At 37.5% G+C, this 26,362-nt stretch overlaps 1 protein-coding gene across 1 annotated transcript in view; it reads right to left on the bottom strand.

Moving 5' to 3' along the window:
- Positions 1–8,737: 8,737 nt before the first annotated feature.
- The window catches only part of TAF2 (TATA-box binding protein associated factor 2), a 60,645-nt gene continuing 43,020 nt past the window's right edge, over positions 8,738–26,362 (bottom strand). Inside the window, exons 22-25 of the mRNA XM_058020292.1 lie at positions 26,105–26,214; positions 23,549–23,778; positions 20,288–20,393; positions 8,738–10,362 (exon numbers count right to left, since the gene is read on the bottom strand). Coding sequence (XP_057876275.1) covers positions 10,097–10,362; positions 20,288–20,393; positions 23,549–23,778; positions 26,105–26,214 — 712 coding nt within the window. The 3' untranslated portion in view covers positions 8,738–10,096. The remainder of the gene's footprint in view (positions 10,363–20,287; positions 20,394–23,548; positions 23,779–26,104; positions 26,215–26,362) is intronic.

The following is a 26,362-nucleotide window of genomic DNA, read 5'->3' as shown; positions in this document are numbered from 1 at the left end:
ATTTCCCTGCAGCCCCATTCCCCACTCAGACACTGTGTTGAGATTGTCTCATTGAATGCCAAGGTACTGCATAAAGTTGCCCAGATGGTCTTATGCCCATTCAAATGGCCTTATTCATATTCTCCAAAGAGAGTGCTCTGTGGCTTGTTTTTTTTTTTTTTTTAATTATTTTAAAAGACGGAATTTTAAAAGACTGAAAAAGAAGAGCAATTCCTATTGTGCTGGTGATGTGCTGCCTCCTTCATGGTTCAAGAGCAGTACTGGAACATGTCTGGCTTGCATGAGGTAAGAGATTGGCAACCACAGCTGCTGTAGGCTGTCATCCCTTTGGTAACTCACAGCTACAGAGGAATAAAACACGTGCTTTAAGCAAATGGATATGAAACCTGTTGGCCAGGAGCAGTGAGACTCCTGAACCTCTGGCTACAACCCAGTGGATCGTGGCTCTAAATTATTCTGTCTCATCATCTTTGCCCGTTGTTCCTTGATGCCCAGCTTTTCTTCCTTGTTGCTATTGCCTCTCAGAATTTCTTTGACTTTATGGCCTGTCACTGGCTCCCTTTCACAGTTCTTGATCCATTTGCTTCACTTAGCTCCCTCACTTCTGCTGCCTCTGCCCTGGTGGCAGTGATTATGTGAACTGCTTGAGCCTTGTATCAAGGTGCAAACTCACAGAAATTCACAGGGCTTTGGTTTTGCCATGCTGGAGTCTCCTCTGGAAATCAGGCAAGGACTTCTAAATCACATGAATGGTTTGGCCAGTTTTGCCTCTCACGTCCACTGAAAAATGTGAGTCTTTCAGTATTTCAGGCAGATGTTAGTGGATGATGCAGGGAGCAGATACACATGGTTGCCAACCATTGAGTTGAAGAAGCCCCAGAGAGAGTCAAGAGATAATAAAGTTGAGCAAAATTGAAAGTTAATCCAGAGCTTGTAACTTGCTCTCAGCTCCCCTGGGAACACACAACACACACTGAGCAATCGATTCCAAAATATTAAGAAATAAGCTAGCGTGTAAGAAAAATAAGGATCTCCTGTTGAATTAAAGAGTTAGGTCATTAATGCTTGTTCATATTACATTACTCACACTTGAGAGACAAATAACTATCTGTTGCCTCACTAACCCACATATTTATTTGAACAAATATTTCCCAAGAAGTAGGGAGAGAGAACCATTTCAACAGAAAAGTTCTATATTATGGTCTTATCATAACAAGCCACTTCACAGTACGCTGATGTGTATCGTATACAAGCATCCATTGTGAAAAGCTATTAAGTGTATCTCATTTTACAGTGCTGACATGTTGGTTCATTCACAGAGGTCATTAGCTCACAATGGGGCCTCTCATTTCCCTATGCCTTTCTAAGGCTTTGCTATATTTCAGAATCAAACCTTAGTATGAGCATTATTAACCCAGAGGGGCATGATCGGTGCCATATAAAGTCAATTTATATAGAAATCTTGCAATTATTCAGAATAAATTTTATTTATTTACATATGTAGAAGGAAATCTACAGTCTCTGAATGGAAAGAACATAGTACATTATTAGGTCAATTTTGTATGCTTAAGATGTTTAACAGAGTAGTCTTCCAAAAAGGAAAAAATACCCAATCCTAAACAAAATGACCTATTTTCCTCTAGGCTGAAAATGCTGCTCAGTCACCTGCTCCCTGGCCAGCCTGTAGACAGTGCTGGACATGAGCAGTATGTGGAGGTGAATTGCTGCCTGTATTTTGATCAAACAGATCTCTGATTGCTGCTGGAGCACCAGCATGACCCCCAGTCCAGAAAGCAGAGACATGCCAGGCACTGGTGCTGCTCCCTGTCCCCAGTCACTCCAGCACCCCAGAGCTGTGCCAAGGGCAGAACACTGCATCCATCTGGGCCATAGAAAACACTGGAGACAGTCAAAACCTCTGCAAAAGCAAAACAACAAGTCTGGGGAGTAGACAGTGGCAAATGAGCAGAGTGCCCTCACCTGCACACTGCATGTGCAGATTTTACCACCTCTGTAAGGGTCTCAAGGCCATGAGAGACTGTTTGGTGGCATGTACTGATGGCCTATGCATAAAGGTACTTCCATCTTCTGGTTTAGCTCTTCATCCCAAGGAGGTTTGAAATCATGTCTGAGCTGGATGATTGTGAAACAATAGTCGAGGAAAAGAAAATGGAGAGAAGGAAGAGGGGAGACAGAAGAGCAGGGGGATGGGGCTGGGGAGAAGAGGAGCTTGAGAGTTGATGGGGTGTGAGGTACACAGTGAGAGGTACACAGGGGCTCACCTTCCAGCCCATCCCCTCCTTGCCTGGCAAGGTGCTGCTACAGCACCTGCTGCCACATGAAATGTCCAAAACAGCTCATTTGTGTGGTTGATGAACATTTCAGTTACAATGCAGAAGGTGTGCTGGAGAAAAAGTCCTGGAACTTGTGACTGCAGCCCAGGCGCCTGCAAGTGCTTTTTTGCCCCCCTGAAAGGGCAGAGAAGTAATTAGTATGTAAACAGAGGATCTGAGCAGTAATTTGAAGGAAGAGGGAGTTGCTGCCTTCACAGAGATGAACTCTGCAGATACAAAAAGAAACTAAAAAATTCTGTATTATACTGGGATCCAAAAAGCTGGGATGGTCAGATCCCTCCAATGAATGTCAAAGACCTGAGAATATTAAGTATTACACGTGCAACAACTCACCACCTTCTTTTAACAGTAATAGCATTGTGGATGCTTTATACTAATTCATCTTTACATTATACATCAGTTACCAAAAAACACTCTAGGATTTACAGCTTCCCTCTTTTCTGTAGCAGAGAAGTAACTGCCAGGAGTTGCTTCAGGAGCCCAGCACATGGAGCAGGATCACCTCAGCCTGAAAATCTGCCCAGACTGAATCCTCCAATTATCCTTGGGTGAAGCCTCCATCATATTTAAGTACAAGAAAGGTGGATGAATGAGAAAAACTGGCACTCAAACCGAGGAAGCTGGAAGGGGCTCTCAATGGCATTGCAATATCTCTTCAAATGGTGGCACTGATTACCCAAAATCATCTCAGACTCTAGGGAAAGGTACAAGTCATTGCCTCAACTCACAGCCACAATCAGAAACACTGCTAAAAACACAGCTCAAAGGTTAATTCCCAACTGTGTTTCTGTGCGGCCCAAGTATACATCACATACATTATTACAGAACAGGTAAATCAGATTCAAAGTCTATTTGATTTTTGTAAAACAGCTGTAAATCACGTATTTAGAAGCTTTCTCTATTACTGATAGCACAAATCACTAAAGGAAAATGAAAAGTGAACCTCCAAGCTGTTAGATTGTGTGGGATGACAGATATTCAGTCATGATAAACTGCTTGACTCTGAAAAAGAAATGGGGCTCTTGCTGGGTTCTCAGTTAAAGAATACAGCACTCAAGGACAGTGGTCAAAAATTGAGCAGCTGTTGTACGTTACATACATTACCACTTTCTTGTTTTCATTTCCCAAGTGATTTTATCTCCAATTAAATTTTTAAACTTTTTTTTTTTGCAAAAAGAGTACTGTTATCAGCTGCCCTTTCCATACTATTTTACTCTGAGGTTTTCATATCTCTTGATCATAACTGTAGCCAACAACCAATTCCTTGAAGTCCTTTATCAGTTCTCCTACTGTGTAATTGTATTTCTCTTCCATGAAGAGATGTACAAAAAACTTTTGTTCTCTCTCCTACTTTGTGTCTTAATTCTACTTAAGTGCTGTGTTTCACAGAACACCTGGAAGATTTTCAGTGCTATAAAAAATATGTCTCTGTAAAAATCCGACTTTCAAAATAAAAGCAACAGAAAGTGTTCAGTATTTTGAAATTAGTCAACTACTCAGTAACAAACAGAATTCCAACATTATAAAATGACATTTGAGATGGAAAAGCATTTTTTATACATACTGCTTCAAACGCAAGCAAAATGCTTGCACAGACTCAGGAACTGTAAAGGGACAAGGAATTGTAAGGGACAAGGAATGTCTGTGTTTGGTTCTCAGAGAGGAGAAATAAGCTGTAGCAGCCTGCTGGCCACAGAACTGGGAACAGACCATGAAAAGCCATGACAAGACTCAAACCCTCAAGTGTAGGATAGCTGCTCCTAAGCAGCTTAAACTCTCTGCTTTAGTGGATGTCTTTGAGTGATTTGTCTTTCTGGAACCTTAGACATCCCTCTGACATCTATTGCATCTATAAACTGGAAGAAGACTTGAAGGCAAAGAAACAGTACAGGAAAACAAGTGATGACAGCAGCAGTATCTGTGATACCTAAAAGCAGCAGAAGCTGCCTCAGGAGGATGAGTGACAGAGCTGATGGGAGACCTTTAATGTCGCCAAGCCTCTCTTCCCTGAGGTAACAGACCACCCCACACCCTTCTCTTCCTCCCTATCTCAAGTTTTTCTCTGTACAGAAAAACTAGGAATTAAGTGACTAAAACTAGCATTGTGAAAACTTCCTTGAGCTCTGTATCAGCTTGAAAAGTTGTAGTCAAATAGTTTCAAAACTTCTAAGAAACCTTTTTCCCTCATATGCTTTGATTCAGCTTCTGGGTGGGGAATGAGCTACAAAGCACATAAATTTCAAAAAAGACTTTTTTCCCCAGAAATATGGTTTTGAAAAGGGGAAGAATCAATCAGGTCTTGCAATATGCTTTCATTTGTACTCTATTTTCAAACTCTGCCTTTTTTCAGGGAATTTTTAAATTTAGAGATTTAACCAGTTACTTACACTTCACAGTGTGCTTTATTTACAAAATAGAGGAATATTTAGAAAATGAAAAGTGCATTTTCAGAATGAATTGCTTCAGATTAACTCTTGTGAAATTCAATTCTGTGGATAAAAGAAAAAAACGTTATTATTATTATTAGTAGTAGTAGTAGTACTACTACTACTACTAGCAGTAGTACTACTAATAATAATAATAACAAAAGTAATTAATAAAACTCTATTTGACCTGAAATGACTTTTGGAGTAATTTCTGAAGTGAGTTTCTTTTCCACTCTATTATTGAGACCATTTTTTTTTTTAACACAGCAAATTAAAAAAAGTAACTGCCAGTCATAAGCTCATCTCGCTCCAACCTTCCAAAATGTCCAAAATGAATCTGATTCAAAACAATCACTCAACCAATTCATGACAAAATTAAGATTCCCAAAGAGGTGCAGATGTGAAAACTTGAATTCTCCCCATTGTATGATTTTCTCGGAGCAAAGTCCCAAGAAGCAGTGGAGCCAGATGAACTGGCTGCTGCTGCCAAAGAGGGTTTTGTTCCTGCTCACGCCTCCCTCCCTCCCTCCCTCCCTCCCTCCCTCTTCCCACTCCACCCTTGACTTCACAAGCCAGGCATGAGTCTTGCTGCCTACTCAGCCTCTGCTCAAAAGTTTCAGCTCACTAACAGAGCAAGAATAACTCCAATTTTATTCATGGGTTAGAGAGTTGTATCATGTCACTGAAGAGCCAGTGGCATGATAGCAAAAAAAAATCCTACATGCGGCTGTGGGGTCAGGAGCTGTGGGGAAAAAAGAGCTTCTTGCTGCAGGAGAGACAAGCTGTTAAACCAGCCCAAAGCATACCCACAGAGATTCGCTTTCATTCAGAGATTAAGGAAATCCAGCTACATATGCTTTCATTTGCTCTGTCACTTTATAGTGGTTATCACAACCTAAGCACCATACTAACTGAAGGATTTTTCAGTAAAATGCAAAGTGGTTCAAATGAAATCCCGACCCTTCTACATCTACAAAGATTGCTAACACTGAAGATTTATCAGGACAAAAATAATAGTAAAAGAAAGCCTTAGAAATGTGTTTAGAATATGTATATTTATGGTACCAGATGCCTATGCAATAATGCAACTTTAAATATTAGCTGCTGTGACTTAATTCATATGCACTCATATTTTATTGTCATTTAAAATTATAAAATCAGTAAGTAAACATGTATTTTAGAATATATATTTTAATGAATATATAAAAATTGAAACATACAAAAGTATTTCAATCTCATCTAAAACATTTTTACTTACTTTGTGTATTTTAAGGGCTGTTGTTTAATACCAATGCTCCATTAAAATCTGGGTTCTTAAGTTCTGAGAATAAACTATCATAAAGAACTGAAAATAATGACACGACTCAAAATTTCTTGTATTAGAATTTGAAAAAATTCTATTCCTATGAATATGAAATCAACTAAAACTAAGAAGCTCTTTTATTCCCAAAGGCTGAACAGTGTAAGACACCAATTTTCATTGCTAGGAGTCCTTGTGTCAGCCTGAGCGCTTTATGGACAGCAGAGCTTATTGATACAGGGATGTTTTGAGCTCACCCAAGGACTCCATGAAGGTTTCACATCCTGCTGTCCCTCCCTCCACAGCACTGGGACACTCCTGAAACTCCTGCTTACTTGGACTCCGAAGGAGAGGAGCTATGTCCTCACTAGATGCTTCAGCATGCCTACAAATTTAAGAGATGCAGGATTTACTTTGTGGACATTTTATTCTATAATTATACTGAGAAATAAAGAAAAAACCCAATGAAAAGTCTGCATTAGAAACACATACAGATATTTCAGCATTACATATTTGCCCTACACTTATGTGGGTTCTAATGTTTATATTACAAAATAAACAAAATAAAGGAATTAATGTTAAAAGCTGTTATACAGAAATAAATTCTCCAGTTTGTTTTGCCTATTTTCAACAACACATTAATTTCTACTTATATGTATAATGTGCATTCTTGCAGTATTTGGATAACACCCCACTCAAATAAAATATTTTTACTTTTGTTCTAAGAAGAATGCACTATAAAGCAGGAGTTTTAACTAAAAATCAGATCAAAAGCAACTGCATGGGTTACAGGCAACCTATGAGGTTTGAAGGTGGAGAGAACAGAGAGATTTATCCACTGTCCAAATATCAAATTTTAACTTGAATCAATGTCAGGTTATAACTTTGAAATAGTCATCAGGTTTCCAGCAGAAGAAAAACTCAACCTAAAACACAATTGGTGAGAGCAAAGATCTCAGTTTCCTAAACCTTCTGCAAGTGTTGGTCACATCCAGGGAGGCCCCACAAGAACTTCACTGACAAAAATGGAAGATTAAAGAAACCACAAAAACAACCATAGCAGTGAGGTCCCTGCACTGCAGCAGGGTGCAGCATCCCATAAACATCCCCTCCAAACATTTGCCAATCTGCTGCTTTAAAGCCTACAAGAAATGAGTTTTCACCTCATCATTGGGTGCCTGCTGGAATGCTTTTTATCTTAATATTCAACAAAAATATTTTTTCTTGTGAATAAAGGTAATACCTCCCATCCCAAGGGAAATATAACAACTGATAAACACTTTTTGTTGTAGCAATATTTTAGGTATGTGAAGGGTGAATTCCTCCCTCAGACCTAATTTGTTCTAGACAGGAATACTCAGTTCTGTTTATGTATTTTCTTATATGCAATCTTGTTTCCATCTGCCCACTTCTTAAAATATTTTGCCCCAAATCACTGGCACTCAATAGAACAATTACTTTCAGATCTTATATTGAAAAATTCCTGTTAATCCTTAAGTAACTTCTACTTTTGCCATAGTATCAAACTGCTCACCTCTGTGCAAGCAGATGCTTTTTTTCACTGCAGCATACTAGATGGGGAGAATGGCTTGCTTTCATGCACTTCTTTTTCCCTGGAGTTCAGTATTTCACATTCATTCCTTCTGAATTCCAGTTTGCTTTCTTTGAATCACCTGTGCAATCTGCCAAATTATTCTGATTTCTGAGCACACTTACCAGTTTGTGAACACAGCCTGTCCATGTTGCACCACCCGGGGACCTCAAACTTTGTATTCCATCAAATACACTAATGGATATTCTGAACCAGGAACATGATGTAACCTCAGAAACTGCATTAGAAAAACTTTTTTTAGATTCTCCCCTTCCCTCCCTTACCTTCCAATTTTCTGTTGGCAGTATCTTCACTATATTGTCTCAGCATGTATGTAATAGTTCAATTAGTCATACAGCAAAACCTCTGATGGCAGAATTCCTGTGCTACAGCTCTGCCTCAGTTCTGTGCCTGTATCACTGAACAATACTTTTCCTCTCAGCCTAAGAGTGTAAATCCACATCTCTGAAAGTAGAAACTACACCAATATAAATTATCCATGACCTCATTTTTAAAACATAAATGCATCTGCCTTCAATCTCCCAAACAATGCCAGCTTTCATTGCTTATTAGCCCAGGTCTCCCACAAACACCCCTGGCACTGTTACATCACTGCTTAGCCAAGGGAAAAACACCTCAGAATATTTCCATTGAGCTATGACTCGCTGTCTCACAAGGAGTGCTGAGCTGAGCTGTGCACATGGTGAGTACCCAGAACACACCCAGCACCTCATCCAACCCATGCTTAGGTGTTCCTCTTGCACCTTTAGCTCACCTAAGCTCCAGGAGCTCGCAGTTACTGCTAAAAGGAAACCCAGGAGGGCTTTCCCTGACCTGGCAAAGCAAAATCAGGAGAGGCTGCAGGGCTGCCCAGGCCTGTTGTGTCTGAATCCAGCCCAAATGGGTTCCAAGGGCAATGATTAGCACAACTATCTGTGCACTATTAAAAGGATGTGGTGTTTGAATAACAAAGTAAGTATGTGCATATTACAAAGTACCTGAGCCTATCATCTTTCTAGCCTACAGATAACTTTTTATTCCAAGAACTACAGGATTCACCAGCAGGTATAGAATACAAAAGTATTTATTAACTTTCATGAAACAGAATATGGCTTAAAAAAGTCTTATTACGTCCCTCTTGAACTTTCTCTCTTTCTCTAAGAAGGAGAATCAGTCTCTCATGAAAATTTGTGAAAATTGATAAAAAAATATTTAACCCAAATACAATCGTCTTATAGAATGCTATGTGAACTCTGGGCAACAGAAGCTAACCAGTACATGGAAATAAAAACACTGCCTCTACACATATAAAGAGAAGAGATAAAAAGTAGCAGAGATTATTTATCTCTATTATTAAAACTTTTTTAAAATTAAGTTTTTAAATAAAACACTTCCTAGGTGTAAACAGTACACTGCATAAAACACAGCTAAAGAAATTTAAATGCATCCATCATTTCAATTCCCAGACCTAGTTAAATCTGACATATTTCTCCTGTGGATTCCTGAGCTGATCTTGCTTTCGAACAAACCACCCGTCAGGAGGAAGAAATATGTATTTTTCAATATTTTAATTTTTAAACTTTTAAGAATCTTTAAAATTTTAGCAAGCATCTTTCAAAAACATATTCCAATGTAAGCTTAAAGAAAAAAATCCTGCCTCTGTCAAAATAATTCGCAAACTTTATTGGATTTTTAAAAGCCTAATTACAGGACAAAACATGCATTATGCATTTTGCTAAAATTCCAAAAACAATTGCAGAATTTAATCATATTAAAAGGCTCATATCCATAATAAATACCACCAGCTTAAAAGCAGCCTGAAATTTTTCATGAGTTTTAGTATCAGACAAATGCAAATGTTCTACATACTGTTGTTCTTTTAGAAGTCTGACATTACGTTGCAATGGTTAAAGCAAGAAACAGGTCAGCTGAAGACTAAAGAAAATCCCTGTCTTTTGAGGAGACCTACACTTAGTCATACAATACTGCTCTGGAAACAGGCTGTCACCAAAGGCTTGGCAATTGGCTTCTGCTCAAAACATACTCTGCTTCTAACATTCTTCAAAGGATTAAACCATAATTGATTCTGGCAATACACATGGTAAGCGTGATGTGCAGGGGGTTGTCAGTGGACATGGGGCCCTTACATAAAGGGCTGTTTTCTTTGTTTAAAATGGAAAAAAGAGTGGGAGGTGTGGAGAACAGTGAAATACAAAATGAGTCAGAATCATAAACCATATTTTTTGAATCAGATTTCAACAACCACACATGCAAAAAGAAGGCTTCAAAGGTGGCAGAGCTTCTGAATTGCTAAGACAATTCACATGTTCTTAGTTCCATAAAAAAAGATAGAAGCTATAGTTATGTACATCCTTCTAACCACTCCAAGAGTATTTCAAGTTGAACTCCAGAGAAGCCATCGGTATCAGTCTGAAAGTGATGGGGAATGGATTGATCGTGCACTGGCTGGACTGTTAGAGAAAACAAAAGGATCCTTTTCCTTTTCTTTAGTATCATGTTTATGTTTATGTTTATGCTTATGCTTGTGTTTCTTCTTCTTTTTCTTGTGCTCATGGTGGTGATGGTGATGGTGGTCGCTGTGTTTTGAGGAGTTGGACTCTTTGCTGAACACAGAGAGTGGAGCTGCTGAGACAGGGTGCATGTTTATCTCCCCTGAAGATTGTTCCTTACCTGAAAGAATGGATTCAGTGGGATTAGCAAATGTTTAACCTGCATTGTTTCCAAACATAAGGAATTCTGAAGCATTAGATAAAACCTACATTATCATTTAAACATAAAACCATGGAATCTGTTACAATGCTTGTACCATTTAGCTTCAGAGAAGGTTCTGAACATTCCATTCAAGTTCTCACACTGCTGACAATTTTTAGAGATGGTCCTTATTTCCTCAATAGCATAAAAGTGTCCCAGACAACTGGGAACTGTAAAGAGCTCTAAGAAACTTTAAGTCATACTAGCTTCCTGAAATTCACTTCTAAATAGAGTAGGAAGGCCACTGAATAATGCAAATATAATTGCTTGTGAAAATTCTCATATAAAGTGCTAAGACTGGCATAATAAAGTGCATTTTTGGGATGTGAACTCTTTTTAGTTGGGAGGTAAAGCTCCCTGCAAGAACATACAAACCTTTTGATAGCGGAAAACTAAATTGATTTTTCTAAAAATTGCCTCTTGCAACCAATTTAGCTTATTTCAAGATCATGCAAGGGTTTTTTTCTTAAACACAACCAAATCCCAATAAAGATAATGATACCATCTTTATCACTATATATTTCACAAGTAGACTAGAACTAGTTATATCCTGAGCAAGCCTGGTATCTGAACCTGAGGAAGGAGATATGATCCATGACATCTCAATTCAGGAATGACTTTTTCATTCTCTCTTTGGTTAATTTAATATTTCATTATTTCAGACAGCCTACAATAGCTCCAATAGTAGAGATTACAGGGCATTACTCTAAGGATACCTTTGTTGAAGAGTGGAAACACTTGGAAGGTAGGAATACTCAGATTGCTTTAGTCCGAAATTGAATCAAATCACTCACATTGCAAGGATGCTTTAACAACTCCATAAATGTAGAAAAGCACCAGCAGACTTTTGAAGGCAGCTAATCCTCTAAGTATTACTTACAACAGATTTTCTTCATTACTACTTTAAATATGGGGCTTTCTCCCATCCAGTTTTTGGTGAAAATATCCCAATTAAATAACAAGAAATTATGTTATTTGATGTTCCTGTGCAGTTATCTTTTTCTGTATATTTGAAAACACATTTATTTCCCAGTACATCTTTTTGTTGGTTGGTTGTGTAACTCTAAAGGCAAGAATGATTTGTCTGTGGTAATGATTCCTGGAAGTCTAAAAAGACAGCTCCCTGTACTATGACAAGCAAGTATTGAGAACAATTTCCATGCAATCTTTCCATCCTCACCTGAAAGACTGAAGACTGATTCAATCCTGCATATATATATGAAAAACTCTAGATTTTCCTATATATGTGCATACATATATGTACAGCTGTTCTGGATTTGGTTTGTTTATAAATATGTCTGGGAAAAACAAAATCTACGTCTATATGAAGTGTTTAGAAGTCAGAATAGAAACAGAATTTTTCTTTTTTTTTCAGTGAGGATAGTTAATAACTTACTACAGGACATGGTGGAATTTCTACTGCTTGAAGTCTTAAGCAGCAAAATGATATCTTTCTAGAAATATGTTTGGTCTTAACCAGAAGAGAGGAATATGGCGCAATATAAAATTCTGTTGAGGTTATGAAGGAGGCTAGTTTGAAGTACAATAGTTTTGTATAAACTTGAAATATATATCTCTAATATAAAGCTATTTTTAAAGGCTTTAAATTTTATTTAATCAGAACTAAGCAGCAGTAAGCTCATGTTACCAATGCAAAAATTTATTGTTGGAACTCACAACTTTACTTTTTTATGTATCTTATGGCAGGTAGAGGAGATGCACACCAATTTCAATTTCCACTTGCTGACTTTAATGCATTTCTACTACCACTTTTTTTACATTGTCTGGTGCTATTCTCAACAATGAAGACAAGTGTGCAAGTATACTGCATTTGATGCAAAAAGGTACAAGACTGCTTTACTATGTAACTATTTCCAATTCTATTTTTAAAAGGAATTCCTCCCATATCTAAATCTATCCCCATAACCTGGGCTCCTTCCTCTAAACATCCACTGTTTAGACAACTTTATTTAGCAGCTGCAAGAATACAAAACCAGCCATTAAACAGATGACACAATGGTGAAAAAAGAAGTATATCTGGCTCAGGGCATTAGAAAAGGAAAGGGTGGAGGTTGTATCTCAGAAAGCCAAAGCAGGCAGTATTTGATACTGTTAAAATAAGCTGCAGTAGTTACAGGTGAACTGTGGCAGTGACACAAACAGAGCTCCCAGAAACACAGAAATAAAGGTCTTGACAAAAAGCCTGAAGACCACTGGTTGGTTGTATGGAAAATGTACAAAAGATGACCTAAAGTCCTGAAAACATTCTCATATGTTCTCAAGTTACAGGCACATGATACATTAATATACACATGGCAAAATCAAACCAACTTCAAATAGAAGAAAAAACCCACACAACATGACACAAACTCTTAAAACTTCTAAGCTCCATTAATTCCAAATTGTGGAGTTATTTTTGTTAGGAAACTAAACCTGTAAGTCTAGACACTACAGTTGTAACAACCTCAAACTGAAGCTAAGCCTCTGAACTAAAAAAAAATTAACCAGAACTGGTATAAAAACACTGGTTAAAGTCTGCAGGGATGATGTAGCAGTAGTGTCAAGATGGAGGATGCAACCAAACAGACTTTCCTGACTCTGTTACATGACCTGCCACTTGTGCTAATTTCCCGCAGTTTACTGAACTTCCAGCTCTGCTAAGGCAACACTGTATTATCACCTCATTACTTATTTTAGGTGTGTTATTCAAGAAATCTGTTTCTTGAATAAGTGAGGGAGCAAATAAAACAGTAGTTGAAACTATCAGGACCAAAGGGTGGTGGTGACCACCTAGAGAGGCAAGATGGTCTTCAGGAAAGGGAGAAATGAGATCCAACTGCAACTCAAGGGCTACTGACACTTAGGGAGGCAGTAAACATTGGTAATATGGAAAAGACATCAGTAAGAAATGAAAGAATGACATTACAAAAATCTGCTTCTACTGAGCCAGCAACAGGAGTACACAGACCATTTCTTCAGAGAGCCACAATAGTGACACTAGTCTCTTGGGTTTTTAAATGCAAAAATAAAAGCTATCCAGAAAATTTCCTCCTACTGTTAAAGAGTGCTTTGAAACCAAGAATCAAATATATCGATCCTGGATGATGGCTCCAAAAGACTGGTCACAAACTACTAAACTCTGTTGTGTGCCAAAATGGACAGACCTATAAAAGCTCTATCAAAAATGTTACAGATCTCCATGCATAAAATTCAGTGTTGAATCTACAGAACCTTTTTTTCTTCCTACTTAAAGCCTATGCCAGGAACATGACAAGTGTAGTTAAGGAAAATAAGACTAAATAGAAATTGCCTCACAGGGAAGTATAATCATCCTTTTATCAACAGGGGAAGAAGGACTGATGCAAAGAGGCACAGAGCACTCCCTCTTCCTGCAGGGAACCCACTTCTTCCTGGCACAGAGAGCACGACTGAAACCCGGGTTTCACAAAACACACAAACACAAAATAAGTGGAGTGGAGGGCAAGCCCAGGAGCTCCTTCTGAAGTGGTTAGTAGCATTCCTTGGAAGAAAATGCACATACATGTGTCTGTCCACATGGATCTCCTCCTGTTTAGGATGTGGAGAGGCCAATGTAATTGTTGGGTTTGTGGTGTTCCAGCTAGCTGGGTAGGGTGCTTAAAATTAGACAGGATTATGATCCTATGGGGGAAAGATCAGAATATTTGTGTACCATTTGCCCCAGGGACAAATACAAATGCTGTGGATGTTGTGAGGGAGAATAAAATATGAAAACACAGATCCTGTAAATTAAAGGGATTTGGATCCTGATAAGTGTTAAAGTAACATTTGCTGTCATAATACAAATTAGTGTCAGATAATTCTAACACCCTGTTCACTTAAGTTTTAGTACTCATTGGTGCATTAGCACTGAACTATACTGTTGGGTAGAGTGTTTCACCTATTTTTCCCATATTTTGTTTTTGAACTTTTACAGTATGAAAACCTGTAACTTGAGACTTTAACATGCCAACAGGCTTCTGTGAGATGTTTCATATGGTCCCTCCTATGCTTCTGATTTTGTGTGAAGAGAGTGGGATGCCACAAACTTACAGCCTCTGTTTCTTTGCATGGCCAATAAACGTAAAACAGCTGGCTGATACAGGATTTTTACAAATTGACACTTGTTTGAAATCCCATTTGCACCCTAATTTACTGAAACATCAAAGAGGGAGAAGACAAGTTCACAAATCATAGCAAAGTCTGAAGCCCTTGGTCCTGAGGACAGGCTGGTGCTGCAGCACCTGACAAGGACAGGCTCTGGGAAGAGGGGGAGGTTGATACAAGTGCAGAAACACTTCATGTGTCTCCCTCAGAAGCCAAAGAAAGCTCACCAATGAGAAAGGTAATGCACTCTCTTTGCAGAGCAGCTGACGTGCATCTCTGACTAGCATTTTCTCTAAAGAGAAAACATTCAGAAAATGGAAAATACCATAAAAACAGTTTCAAAATGACCCTGTTTTTCCTTATTTCTTCTTTTCTTTTTAGTGTTACTCTGGAAACATCCAAGACACACTATTTTTTAATTTAATGCTGTGTTTATGCATCTGTTGAACCACCAACAAAGTACATAGAAAAAGTTACCAAGCATAAATGATTTCAGGTTTCCAGAATGCCATGTCCTGTAATTAGTCTAAAGCACCAGAATTTTCAAATTATACATCTCTGAAAAGGGTTATCAATTTTCTCTCTAGAAAAGTGCTCTTTTAAGGTCCATGGGACAAAAATTAAAGTTTGAGGTTGAAAAACAAAGGTCTAGTTAAAAAAACAAAACCAGCCAAAAGGTTTTCTGAAGATATGGTAAACAAATCAGTTAATTTGGAACCAACATAAACATTTTAATTAGTTAAAATTTACAGATTAATTTGACTTCAATTTTTTAGTGGGATTTAAAACCAGATAGACAATTTCTTATACCTATACCACAGATAAAACTAAAGTATTGTATAGACAAGTTGGTGTTTTAACTAAAATGCAGTTTTTACTGGTAAAAAGTTTGCTTTTCTCATCTGACTTTCATTTAACAACTATATTGCCTTAGACTAAAATAATATCTTAAATGAGGTGTTACTTTTACTACATTTATTTTAGTATTCTGGAACTTTCTAGTGAAATTCCTGTTTTTGAAAGAAAGAACATCTAAATCAGGAAGCCAATTCAGAATACTTTGTGTTCCTCTATCAGTTTCAGGTAGTTCACTTGAAAACTTGCTAGCCTTACTCATCCACTAGATTTGAGAGTGATTAGTTGTTTTCTCAGAGACATAGCTACAGTATTATGTTTTTTTTATTAAATCATGGAGTTGCCACACTGCAGCCACATACTGATGCAATTCTCATTTCTGTTGTCACTATCTGTAGGGTTTGTTTCTATTAAAGCTGCTTTTTTTAGAGTAAATCACTAGAAAACACCATTCCTTGTGAAGTGTACAATTAACCACATACTACTTTAGTGAGACAAATTTATCTAAAACCTCAAAGCCTATGAGCTACCACTTTGGAAACAGTTATATCTTGAGTAATAAAGTGTAACAGATACTGTATTAATACTATATGTTATGAAAAGGTATTCTATCAGAACAGTTGTAACAACATTTACCTCCTTAGAATGTAAAGCAAAAAGCCATCATTGTCAGTGGTGCCCTCAAATCCAAGAAGTGTTCATTTATGTATTTGTCTGTGTGCTGATGTTTTCAGAGCACTTTTTGGCAGAGAGCCACTAAAGGGTGGACTCTGAGGTACTGGTGCACTCTCAGCTAACTGCAGAGGACTGGGCTTCTCACACAGCTTGGACTGAATTCCTATTTACTCCTGCATCCAAACTCCAGATGCAGTGATTTGCACCCCAGGCTTGGATCTGCTGCTGTAAAAGTACTGTTTAAACATAATAACTACAGTAGTTTACACTTTACTGCAGCATATGCAGTATGTCCAGTTTCAAAATGTTTCAGAAAAAAGTCAATCCAGATAAACTATAATTGCCTGAAAGTGCAGTAACTGTGATAAACAAGACCACAATCTGATCAACATTATGACTGTGGTCTAGACCTCCAAAGTTTCATCTACACAGTAAACAAAGCAACCACAGTCAGCAGCACCAATTTCCAATTTGACTATCCCAGAAAACTGCAGAAGATTTAACAGAATGGCCAAGGAATCTGTTTGATCTGAGTCTGAATGCTCAGGATGTCCTCAAAGCTCACTGCCCCTGAATGTCATCAGAAAAAGAATGCCAGTGCACTAAGACAACATCACTGTATCTTATTTTTCTTTCCTTTGCAGAAATAAAGAGAGAATTGGATGCTGCTTTTTATCAACTTTCAAACCATCAAAACTAGTCGGAAAAAGTTCAGTTAAGTGTTCATCAGTGATGAGCTGTAATGACATGTCACTGGCAGATCATCCAGCCTACAGCCAGGCATTTATTTTGGAAGCAGAAAAGACCAGGCCAATCAATAACCACTGACAGATACAGCAGAACCTTTTAAAGGTTACTTCTGACATACTGTACTTTCAGATGAGTGAAATATTAAAGAAGTGTACCTTTATCTGATTTCACTGAAGTCAACAAAGCAAGACAAGTCACCTTACAGCCTGAGAGATCAAATCTGTTGCTTACAGAAAATCTCATCTTGAAAGTCTTTTATCTTAAGATTTAAGTGAAGGGAGTGTTCCTAATATTCTTGATGATTAATAGCAAATAAAATCTGTTCTCACATTAGAAATGTAACCTTGCAGAGCCTTGGAGGTTCAAAGGAGGCTACCAAGTTTCCAGCCCTAAGGGCAGATGAGTAATCATCACAACAGCATTCTTTAAACAATTCACAACTAATGTTTTGTTTGTTTTAATAGTTTCTTGATAAAATTATTAGATTCCCCTATAACTGCCAGAGTCCACAGTTTTACTATCATAGTTAGGATGCTTCAGTAGGATTTAAACCAATTATTTTCTGTATGAACTGGGACAGGTGTTGTAATTATAACACTGAAACCTGTAATCCAGCACGTGTTGTATTAGAAAACTTTTTGTTATTGTCTCAGCCTTAACTTTTCACATCCATGGGCAGAACCATGCAAAAACATTCTCACCCTCACTCCCCCAACCCTGACTTTTAAAGGAAAATATTTTCCTGTTAGGAGGGTTACATCAACTTGACCAAATCCAAATGATCATTTGGGGTGGTCTGGGAAATGGAAAAAAACAATAACACAACAATCCAGCAAAAAACCACAGATACTACAGGACCCAACGTGAACTTCCTCCTGGCAGCTGCTTTTCACATGCTGTGCTCAGCTGATGACCTAACACCTCATGTGACACGTGGGGACAGAGCCCACAGCTGGGGGAGGAGCACTGTGGGCAGACTAAGAGCTCACTCCTTCCAAGGAGTCAGAACTGAGGCAGATTTACTAACAAGACACTGAGACCATTTCAGAGCCTCCTGTCAATCTGTTTCACAATAATCACTCCCTGAAATGCACCCATCCTCCATCACTGCTGTAAAACCTCACAGGCCCTGGGATTCCTTTGTAAAACAGAACACTCCTATGTGTGAACAATTTTATTTATGTATGCTTTTATTCTTCCCCATCTGTTTCTTCTCAGCAGTATACCATTTCCTAAAGATTGAACTAGCTTTATATACTCAGTCTGTAAAGCATATATCTCTGCTTCTAAGAAAAATGCCATGAATAAGAAACAGGTGAAATTTTAGAAGCAAAAAATATGTGAAGTGGAACTGTTTCTAACCACACAAACAAAAATAAAAAGAATAAAATAATCTGAAGTGTTTCAAAACAATGTTTTTCAAAGGCTTACTATTTAAAATGAATTCTGGTGCAAAACCTGGCATTTGTCTCATTATTACCTATGAAAGAAAATGAATCCGAGTGTGCTGAATGTGTAAACAACAGAGGTGAGAAGGTCATTCAGGACACAAGTGAGACTTGAAGTAGCTTGTGTCTGCTGGGGGTCTATAAAAGCACCAGTTAAGTGGCCACTGCTCCACTCTTGGTCAGACTTTACCCTTCCTGACCCCCAGCACAAACTCAACCCACAACAGTCCTGGAGCACAGAGCTGGCGCACAGAGGGTCCCCTAAATCCCATTTGTGATGGATTTGGCAGACTTTTGTTTATGACTTTATATTCCATAGAGTGTGTAAATCTAGTGAAAAATTTGTTCCAAAATATCATGTAAGAGTTATAGATACTAATCCTCAGCAGATCAGCTTTGCACTTGCATGCCCTGGATGCTTTATTCTGTGCCACAACAGAAAATGTGATGGTTGATAACATTGAGAACAAAACTCAAAGCAGCTCTGAGAAGTTTAAACTAAAGCTTTGCAGATATAGGCTCCTGAGTTCATGAGAGTAACCTATATGCAACCTGCCCCTTTACCCTGTTGAAGTTAGTAAAAAAGCTGTGGGTTTTGCTACTCTAGATACCTAACAGCAAAGCTGTCCTGGTGGAGTTGGCTGTAGGCACATGTCATTAACTGAAGGCCATCTGGAATCCAGAAACTAGACCTCCCTGTGTTTTAATGTCCCCATATGACCTTAATTTCTTAGCTGAGAAGTGACAGGAGTAACCTTTTATTAAAAAAAATAAAAATCAAAAGAAAGAAATAAACTCCCTTAGTGGCTAGAGCATCTGCCAAGGAAGGAAAAACGTTATGCCCAAGGCTCATAACGGGGTATGAGCCTCCAGCTTCTGCACCACTGGCACCAAGGCACCAACCTCAGCAGGATCCTCAGGGCAGCAGCTCCCACCAGCCCTTCTCTTAAATGGGGCCACTAAACTGCCTGGTCACAGGGAAAGCAGGTAAGGTCACCTGTCAGCATAGCTCAGGACCTAGGGCAACTCAAGATGGAACCAACATTCCAGATCCTGCTGCTAAGGTCTGTTTCTGTTTTACACTGGGCAGTCACTGGATAAAAACAGAAAAACAACCAAGAGGGTAATTACTCTGAAATCTAAACACAAAAACTTCACTTTTACACAATACAGTACTGCAACCTTAAAATCTTGTTCTGAATCTGTATGGAAGATCCCTCAAAATGCTTGGTACATTGTCACATGACCTCAGCTTTGCTCCACTGGCACATTCTGGAACTGAACTTCAGACACATTGTTAAAACATTTTGAGAAAATGAGACAAACCACCAATTTTTTTGGCTACAGACAGAGAAACAAAAAAGGTGGAAGTTCAACCTGTTTTAAAGTTTCTAAGAAACACTATGCCTTGAGAATAATTTTGTCAAGTATTGTATAAAAAAAGATACTAAGAGAAGTAATTAAAGAAAGTAAGGGCTTGAAATGAAACAATTTCACTCACAGATGCAATCCTTTCAACTTTGGAAAGCCCTTCTAAATATCTTTGAGGCTTTAACATTTGCAAATGTTAAGGTATAAATCATTAATATTTGAGAGGTTTTTTTATCTGAGGACTCTTTCTATTTTTTTAATCTTCAAAATTGTAATTTTTTAAATGACAACAATTTCAAAACAAGTTTTACCTAATTACTTATGGGATTCTAATTAAACTTGGTGCTGTTCTATTCATTCCTTAGCTTTTCACTTTCATCAGCATGATTTATACTTGTCTTACTTAGATATGTGTAAAAATACATATGTATACACTTCTCTGTGCATCTACTGAAACCTAAAGAAATATTCTTATGCACCCTTTCTGCAGTTCCTGGAAATCCAGTAACATTTAACACTTACCAACACTGTAAGTATGAAAATAAGCAGTAGCAAAAAACACCACACAACTGAAGTAGTTAAAAAAAACACAACCACCTTGCCTATAAAGTTACTCATACCTGGTGTGGATGGTCTCTCCAGCATATTCAAATGATGGTAAATGAAGGCTTGGCTGTCATGAACTGTGTCCATATCAATTTCCTCTTCCTCTTGAGAGTTTGAGAACTAAGACATCAGGAAAAAAAATAAGCAGATGCTAATAATTCATAAAAACATTACTAAGCAGAATTTAATATATTTTATTTTTGAGGTAAACTGGGGGTGAGAGGGAAAGGAAATGATATCTACCACTGCAAAAGAATAAAAATTCAGTAAAATTAAAAAGGGTCAGTGTCTTTCCTTCTTTCTAATTTACTGTGAAGCTGTGTGAACAAGAGCACTATCTGTCAACTTTAGCTCTTGCCAGCCAATAAAGAATCTGATAGGAAATGATTTTGCCAAAGTAAGCAAAACAACTGCTGTACATATATACACAGCAAGCCTTTTGTTTCAACACAGCTTCAAGGGAAGCCAGCAGACGCCATTGCTGTTATTCTGAACACCCTACACATTGTGCAAGTTGAATTTCCATTTCTTACTCTGATTTTGAGTTTGACTTTACTGTCTTCATTCTTCTCTAGTATTTGCCCTGGCTCCAATGGAGACCCGAGTGGCATATCAGCCTTCCTCTTCACCCCCTGCTGATGACCAGAAATGCTGGATGCTGTTTCCTTAATAAGATGATCATCCTCCTGAAGCAGCATTAAAAGACCAAAATTAGAAGATAGCAAGATCCATGTTTCAGAGAAAGCGACCTGATACCTGAAAAATCTTCTGAGTAAAGTGGGTGATTTGAACAAAGTTTTCTCTGTAGTTCTGGCAAGAAGTATTTTCTAAAACCCTGTATGGATTTGTGCCAACCACTCCTACAAACATAGTTTCTCTTTAGTTCTATCCCTGCTCCCTCTGCATATCTAGCATTGGCATCTTTTCTGTCGCTTCCCACAATCATGGTACTGTTGGTGTGCAACAACATTTGCTGCCTCTGAATAGCCTGTCTATAAATCTGTGCCTTGCAGACTCTCCTCAGGACAAATCACAGCTGAAAAACTGTGATAGCCTCTGATCTACACATGGGATTTAGCTAAATCTTCTTTTAGTTTGTTTTAAAAGCTAAAGCTTACTTTACTTAGTACAAATCATGAGTACTTATAATTTTTTCTTTATTTTTCTACAATATTTATTAAAAAAGAATAAAACTGTTTTGTAAATTACTGCTTAGATTATAAAAAGAGCAAGGTCAAAGAAGTAGAAAAATAGGAGAGTCCTAAGTTACACATATAGTAATGAAAATAGGAGATAGGTGTTTCAAGAAATCCAACAGACTAAATTTAAAAGGTAAAATAAAGCATCCACAGAAGCAAACATAATTAAAAGCTCACTAAAAAGTATAACAGGCATAGATACCATACACTCTAAAGGGCATATACTGTTCCCCTGAACTGCTCTTCTTCTATCCTACAAAGGGCACTCGAGCCCCAAAACTCTTGCCCTGAACAATTCAAGCTCCATTTTATGAAATGGGTAACTTCAATCATCCTCAGCAGCTTCAGTGGCACTACTCTATCAGTACTGATTTTAACACATTTATGCTCTCAGTGTATGTCTAGTTTAAAGAATCTAGTTAATCTGATAAATTTTATCACCTGTTTACTCTTATTTCCCCTCAAATATGCATTTCCCTTTTTCATGCCTATTACTTTGTCCAAGGCACTGCTATTGTGAAACACTTCTGGATTAACTTTGTCTGATGCAAGAGGCAGTCTTTGTTTTACACTACTGGAAAATCAGTTCCCTGAATTTTGGGGAAGTTACAGTGAAAATGGTAACCTTAAGGTAAGGGGTAGGAAAATGAAGATGAGGAATAGGAGAAGATACAAGGGATGAAATACAAACTGAGGCTTATACCAGTGCTGTATTTCCACACCAGTGCAAACCAGTACACTGCTAAATGAAGCAGCCTCATCCATACACGGCTCTCTCCTGGGGTGTCACAAGCATTTTTACAACTATGTGACAAACTGGCTCAGGAAACTCAAATATCTGTTCATAAAAAGGTACTGTTCAACCAGATCCTCCCTGATCCAGCTCACTGTTGCAGCAACCACTACTATGCTAGCACAAGGGAGAGGAAAGTTTAGGAAAAGAAGAAGAAGAAATCTTTTGTTAGTCTAGTTGCAAAAAAAGTTTGGGTGTTCATTAAACTGCAGCCTAAAAATCTGCCAACAAAATGCCTCCTGCTATTTAATTCTAATGATTAGGTGCAGCAAATTAGGACTTAAAACATGCTCTGTAAATATGCAGGACAAGTCTAACAATATCTGACTCTACCAGCATTTTCTCCCCCTGCTGGAAAGGGCTTGCAGGGTACTGTTAATTAGTACTCTCAGCATACTTTTCAATAAAAACTATTTAGACATTAACTATTATAAAGTAAGAGTAAACCATCCTATTCAAAAGGGTGGAAAGAGTTTCAAACATGCTAATCACATGCTGGTTTTGAAACTTAAAAAAAAATTCACTTATTATTTCCATGTCTGTTGATTTTTTTCCCCCCCTCACAATTAAATTTGTCCAACAAAAAATACTTGGTCTTGCAGCAGTGGCAGCTATTCTTGCGGAAAGTATGACCTTAATAGTTCAAAAAAACTTATTTTCTAACTATGCAATGGAATATTTTCTAACTATGCAATGGAATATGTGTTAGGACTGAAGCCTCCAAATCCAGAAAGATACCAAACTGTATGTATTCTTCAGAATTTGTATGTATTACAAATCCTTCAGAGCACAATACCAAAGTTCAATGCAGATATGTTAAAATTTCAACTTTCACATCACCTTAAGTTGTTTAAAATGAGGAGTATCCATGTATTTTAAGATGCAATAGATTTACTGATAAAAGGCTTTGTTTTGGAAAACTGGATAACTTGCCTATAAGAAACAGTCTCATGAAAAAAGCTTTCATCACAGCATCAAACATTTCTGTGAATCATTTCATATATCATAAGCAATATATAAAGTTCCATAAAGAACAGAAATGATGAGACTAGAAAAAAAAAACCAAGTAAAAAGCTTGCATACGCAATGCAAAACAGTTAAAAAATGTATAAAAAGTCATGGTACACACCAGCTTTTCAAGAGGACAGAATAAAGAGCAATGAGGTCAGAAGGTAGCTTAGGTAAAGCATGAGAGGCTTGAACACAATACAAAATTAAATCATCAACCCATGCAAGAACTCAGAGCCAGCTGAATAGGATGGATGCAGATGTTTTGTGCTTACGGTGTTCTGAAATCCTACTGACTGCCCATGATTGTTAGAACTGATCACAGGCTCCTGGTTATTTGCAACTGATTCAGGGATAATTGTTGGATTGAGTACAGCCTTCTTTTCTTTCAGGTTAAGAACAAGTCCAAGCTCTGGTAATGGTAAACAGGAAGGTCTGCTGAGGCCAAAGAGTGTGAAATAGAGGTCCACAGCACCACATCGTAATCTCCAGTCATGTGAAGTTCCTAAAATACAAAAGAGATTGTTAATACAGAGATAAAATCTCCTCCTCTCCCACAAATATAACAGTTTAAGTAATCCAGGCCCACTAGAGTATGGCATTTTCTGTGCTTAAGATACACTTCCTTCATTATTCCTGCCTCTTATTAGCTCTTACTTGCTTTCTTTGTAAACTTTCCTGTTTTAAAGGAAGGCTTTAAGTTTCCTGAGTTCCAAGTTAGACAGGTTTAGTAGACCAAGACTGGAAAAGTAAATGCTATAATAACATAATGAAAAATAGAAGAAAAATAACCACACCCATATGCCTTTATTTTTCAAGCTGCACTCTAAGTTTTTTTTACTGGACAAGTAAATAGAAGACTTTGTTACCAAACTGGCTTCCTGCATCAATGGATTTGCAGATATTCCATAAATCTGGAATATCCACAAATATTTGTGGATATTATTATACTGTATTATATTATTTCCAATATTTCTGGATATTCCACAAAATATAGTAAGAGCTTTAAGCATGACTAAGATTTTTACTCTCTGGAAACTGCACTAATAAGAGAAATGCACAAGCATTCTTTTTAACATCATTACTACGTCATGAGCTTCACTGAATACTCAATACTTTAATCTGTATTCATACTCAAAGTATGTATTCTTACTGCATAAAGCAATGCTTTATTTTTTTTATTATTTTTCACTACAAACTGTGTACTGCTTTAATATCTTCATAGACAAATGGTCTAAGCACGTTTGGCACCAATCACAACAGAAAGACATTTAACATCTGGTGCAGTGCTGCAAATACAGCAGTTCTGGTGTTAACTCAGCCCAGCTCTTGACTGATTGCAAGTTTATTGAACATATTGTTCCCTAGCAGGAATTGAACTATATCTGGTAAACAAGACACAGATGTGCCAACTGCCATATTAATGTGGCTGTGCAAGACTTAGCACAAAATAAAATTACAAGATCTATCCCTGTAAATAGTAGTTTTATAGGGCCAAAATAGTGTTTGGAGTAAGCTTAGCTTGCCCTTACCAGAGCAAATCACCTTACAAATTACCAGCTACACATACCCAGTTACAAATGAAAGCAACATGAATATTAATCTGGACATTTTTAATATTAAAATACTCCCCAGAGAATGACACATTCAAAAATATTAATTGTAGAACTATTATGATATTATCAATTTAATTCAGATTTACACAGAAAAAAACCCAGTACATATATCAATCAGAGTCTGTTCTCCATTACATGTGCTTATGCTAAATGAAAGCAACTCATGATTCTAGAATCATGCACCTTTAAACCTGGCTGCTAGCTTGTCACATCTCAACAATTTTTCTCAAGGCACCCTGAAATGCCACAGTTACCCCTTACAGAAAATTAACTGAAACATTATGTCATCTTGAGGCATAGAAATTTAGGTGCTTAAAGCCCCATGAACCTTAATAAGCATGTATACCCTATTTGTTACTTGCAAAAAGAAGTAATGCTTGTAACACTGCACACACTCTTCTCTCATGAAAAAGCAAAAACAAATTCTCTGATGGGAACATCAAAATTGTTTATTTTCTGTGTCTGACACTTGGCAATTCCTATGAAACTGAACTACTAGTAGTTTCTCCACTTCAACCCCTGGAGTGCAGCTGTAAACTTTTAAACACTGAATATAATGACACACAGAGAACAGAAAGCCTGCAATGACCTAAAAAAGCTACATAAATGTTTATATGTAATCTGTGTGGAAATGTGCCAAATGTTAAAGGGCAGTTTGTCAGGACTGGATAAAACTGCTTCAGTAATGAAGAACAGTCAATGGTAAAGATGCAAGCCCTTCTCTCACTAGGATCATTCGTAATCTCACAAGGCAAATTGAGTTTTAGGTCTATAATGCACTTCTAAAAATCTCATTTAAATTATCTGTATCAATGCTGTCCTCTCATATTCTCTGAGAGTTTAGAAAAAGAGGACAAAAAGAGACCATCTAATGTAAAGCAAACTCTAAGTGTAACACAGACACTGTTATCTGAGGAAACACTTGCTTTGTACAATTTTGAACACTCCAAGTATGATTCTGTGCAGAAGGACATCAAAGCACACTACATCAGTAACCAGAAGAATTAAAAACAAGGTTTGGTAGCCTATGTCACTAAGAATGTTCTGGAAGTACATAGATGATATTCAGCTTCTGAGACTGGATTTTCAATTTCTGACTACTGAAACTAAGAGAGCTCTTGGCATATTCTGCAGCAAGTTTTTAATACTTCTTTCAAAAAACCTCACAATAAAAGTCTAACACAACAAAACCACTAACAAATCGAAAACCCTAACCTGAATTCATCAGTTTCCAAAGCTGATCAACCAAAGCTTCATTACATAAAGGGGACTCCATATTCTTGGTGAAAGGTGGATTCTTAGTCAGCATATCCAAAATCTTATGCCTGAAAGAAGCACAAAAATAATCTTTATTAAATCCAAAAGAAAAACCCTAAGGATACAAAGTCTGTTCAGTTTCCAATATTCTTACAAACTTATTAAACTTACAGGATTACTTCCAAATTTTTAACCAATGTTTTATGCCTTCTTTCT

The sequence above is a fragment of the Melospiza georgiana genome, chromosome 1 (assembly GCF_028018845.1).
Source record: "Melospiza georgiana isolate bMelGeo1 chromosome 1, bMelGeo1.pri, whole genome shotgun sequence".
In the NCBI taxonomy this organism is placed as follows: domain Eukaryota; kingdom Metazoa; phylum Chordata; class Aves; order Passeriformes; family Passerellidae; genus Melospiza; species Melospiza georgiana.
The sequence above is the reverse complement of the archived record's forward strand: the minus strand, read 5'-3'. Positions and strand labels throughout refer to the sequence as shown.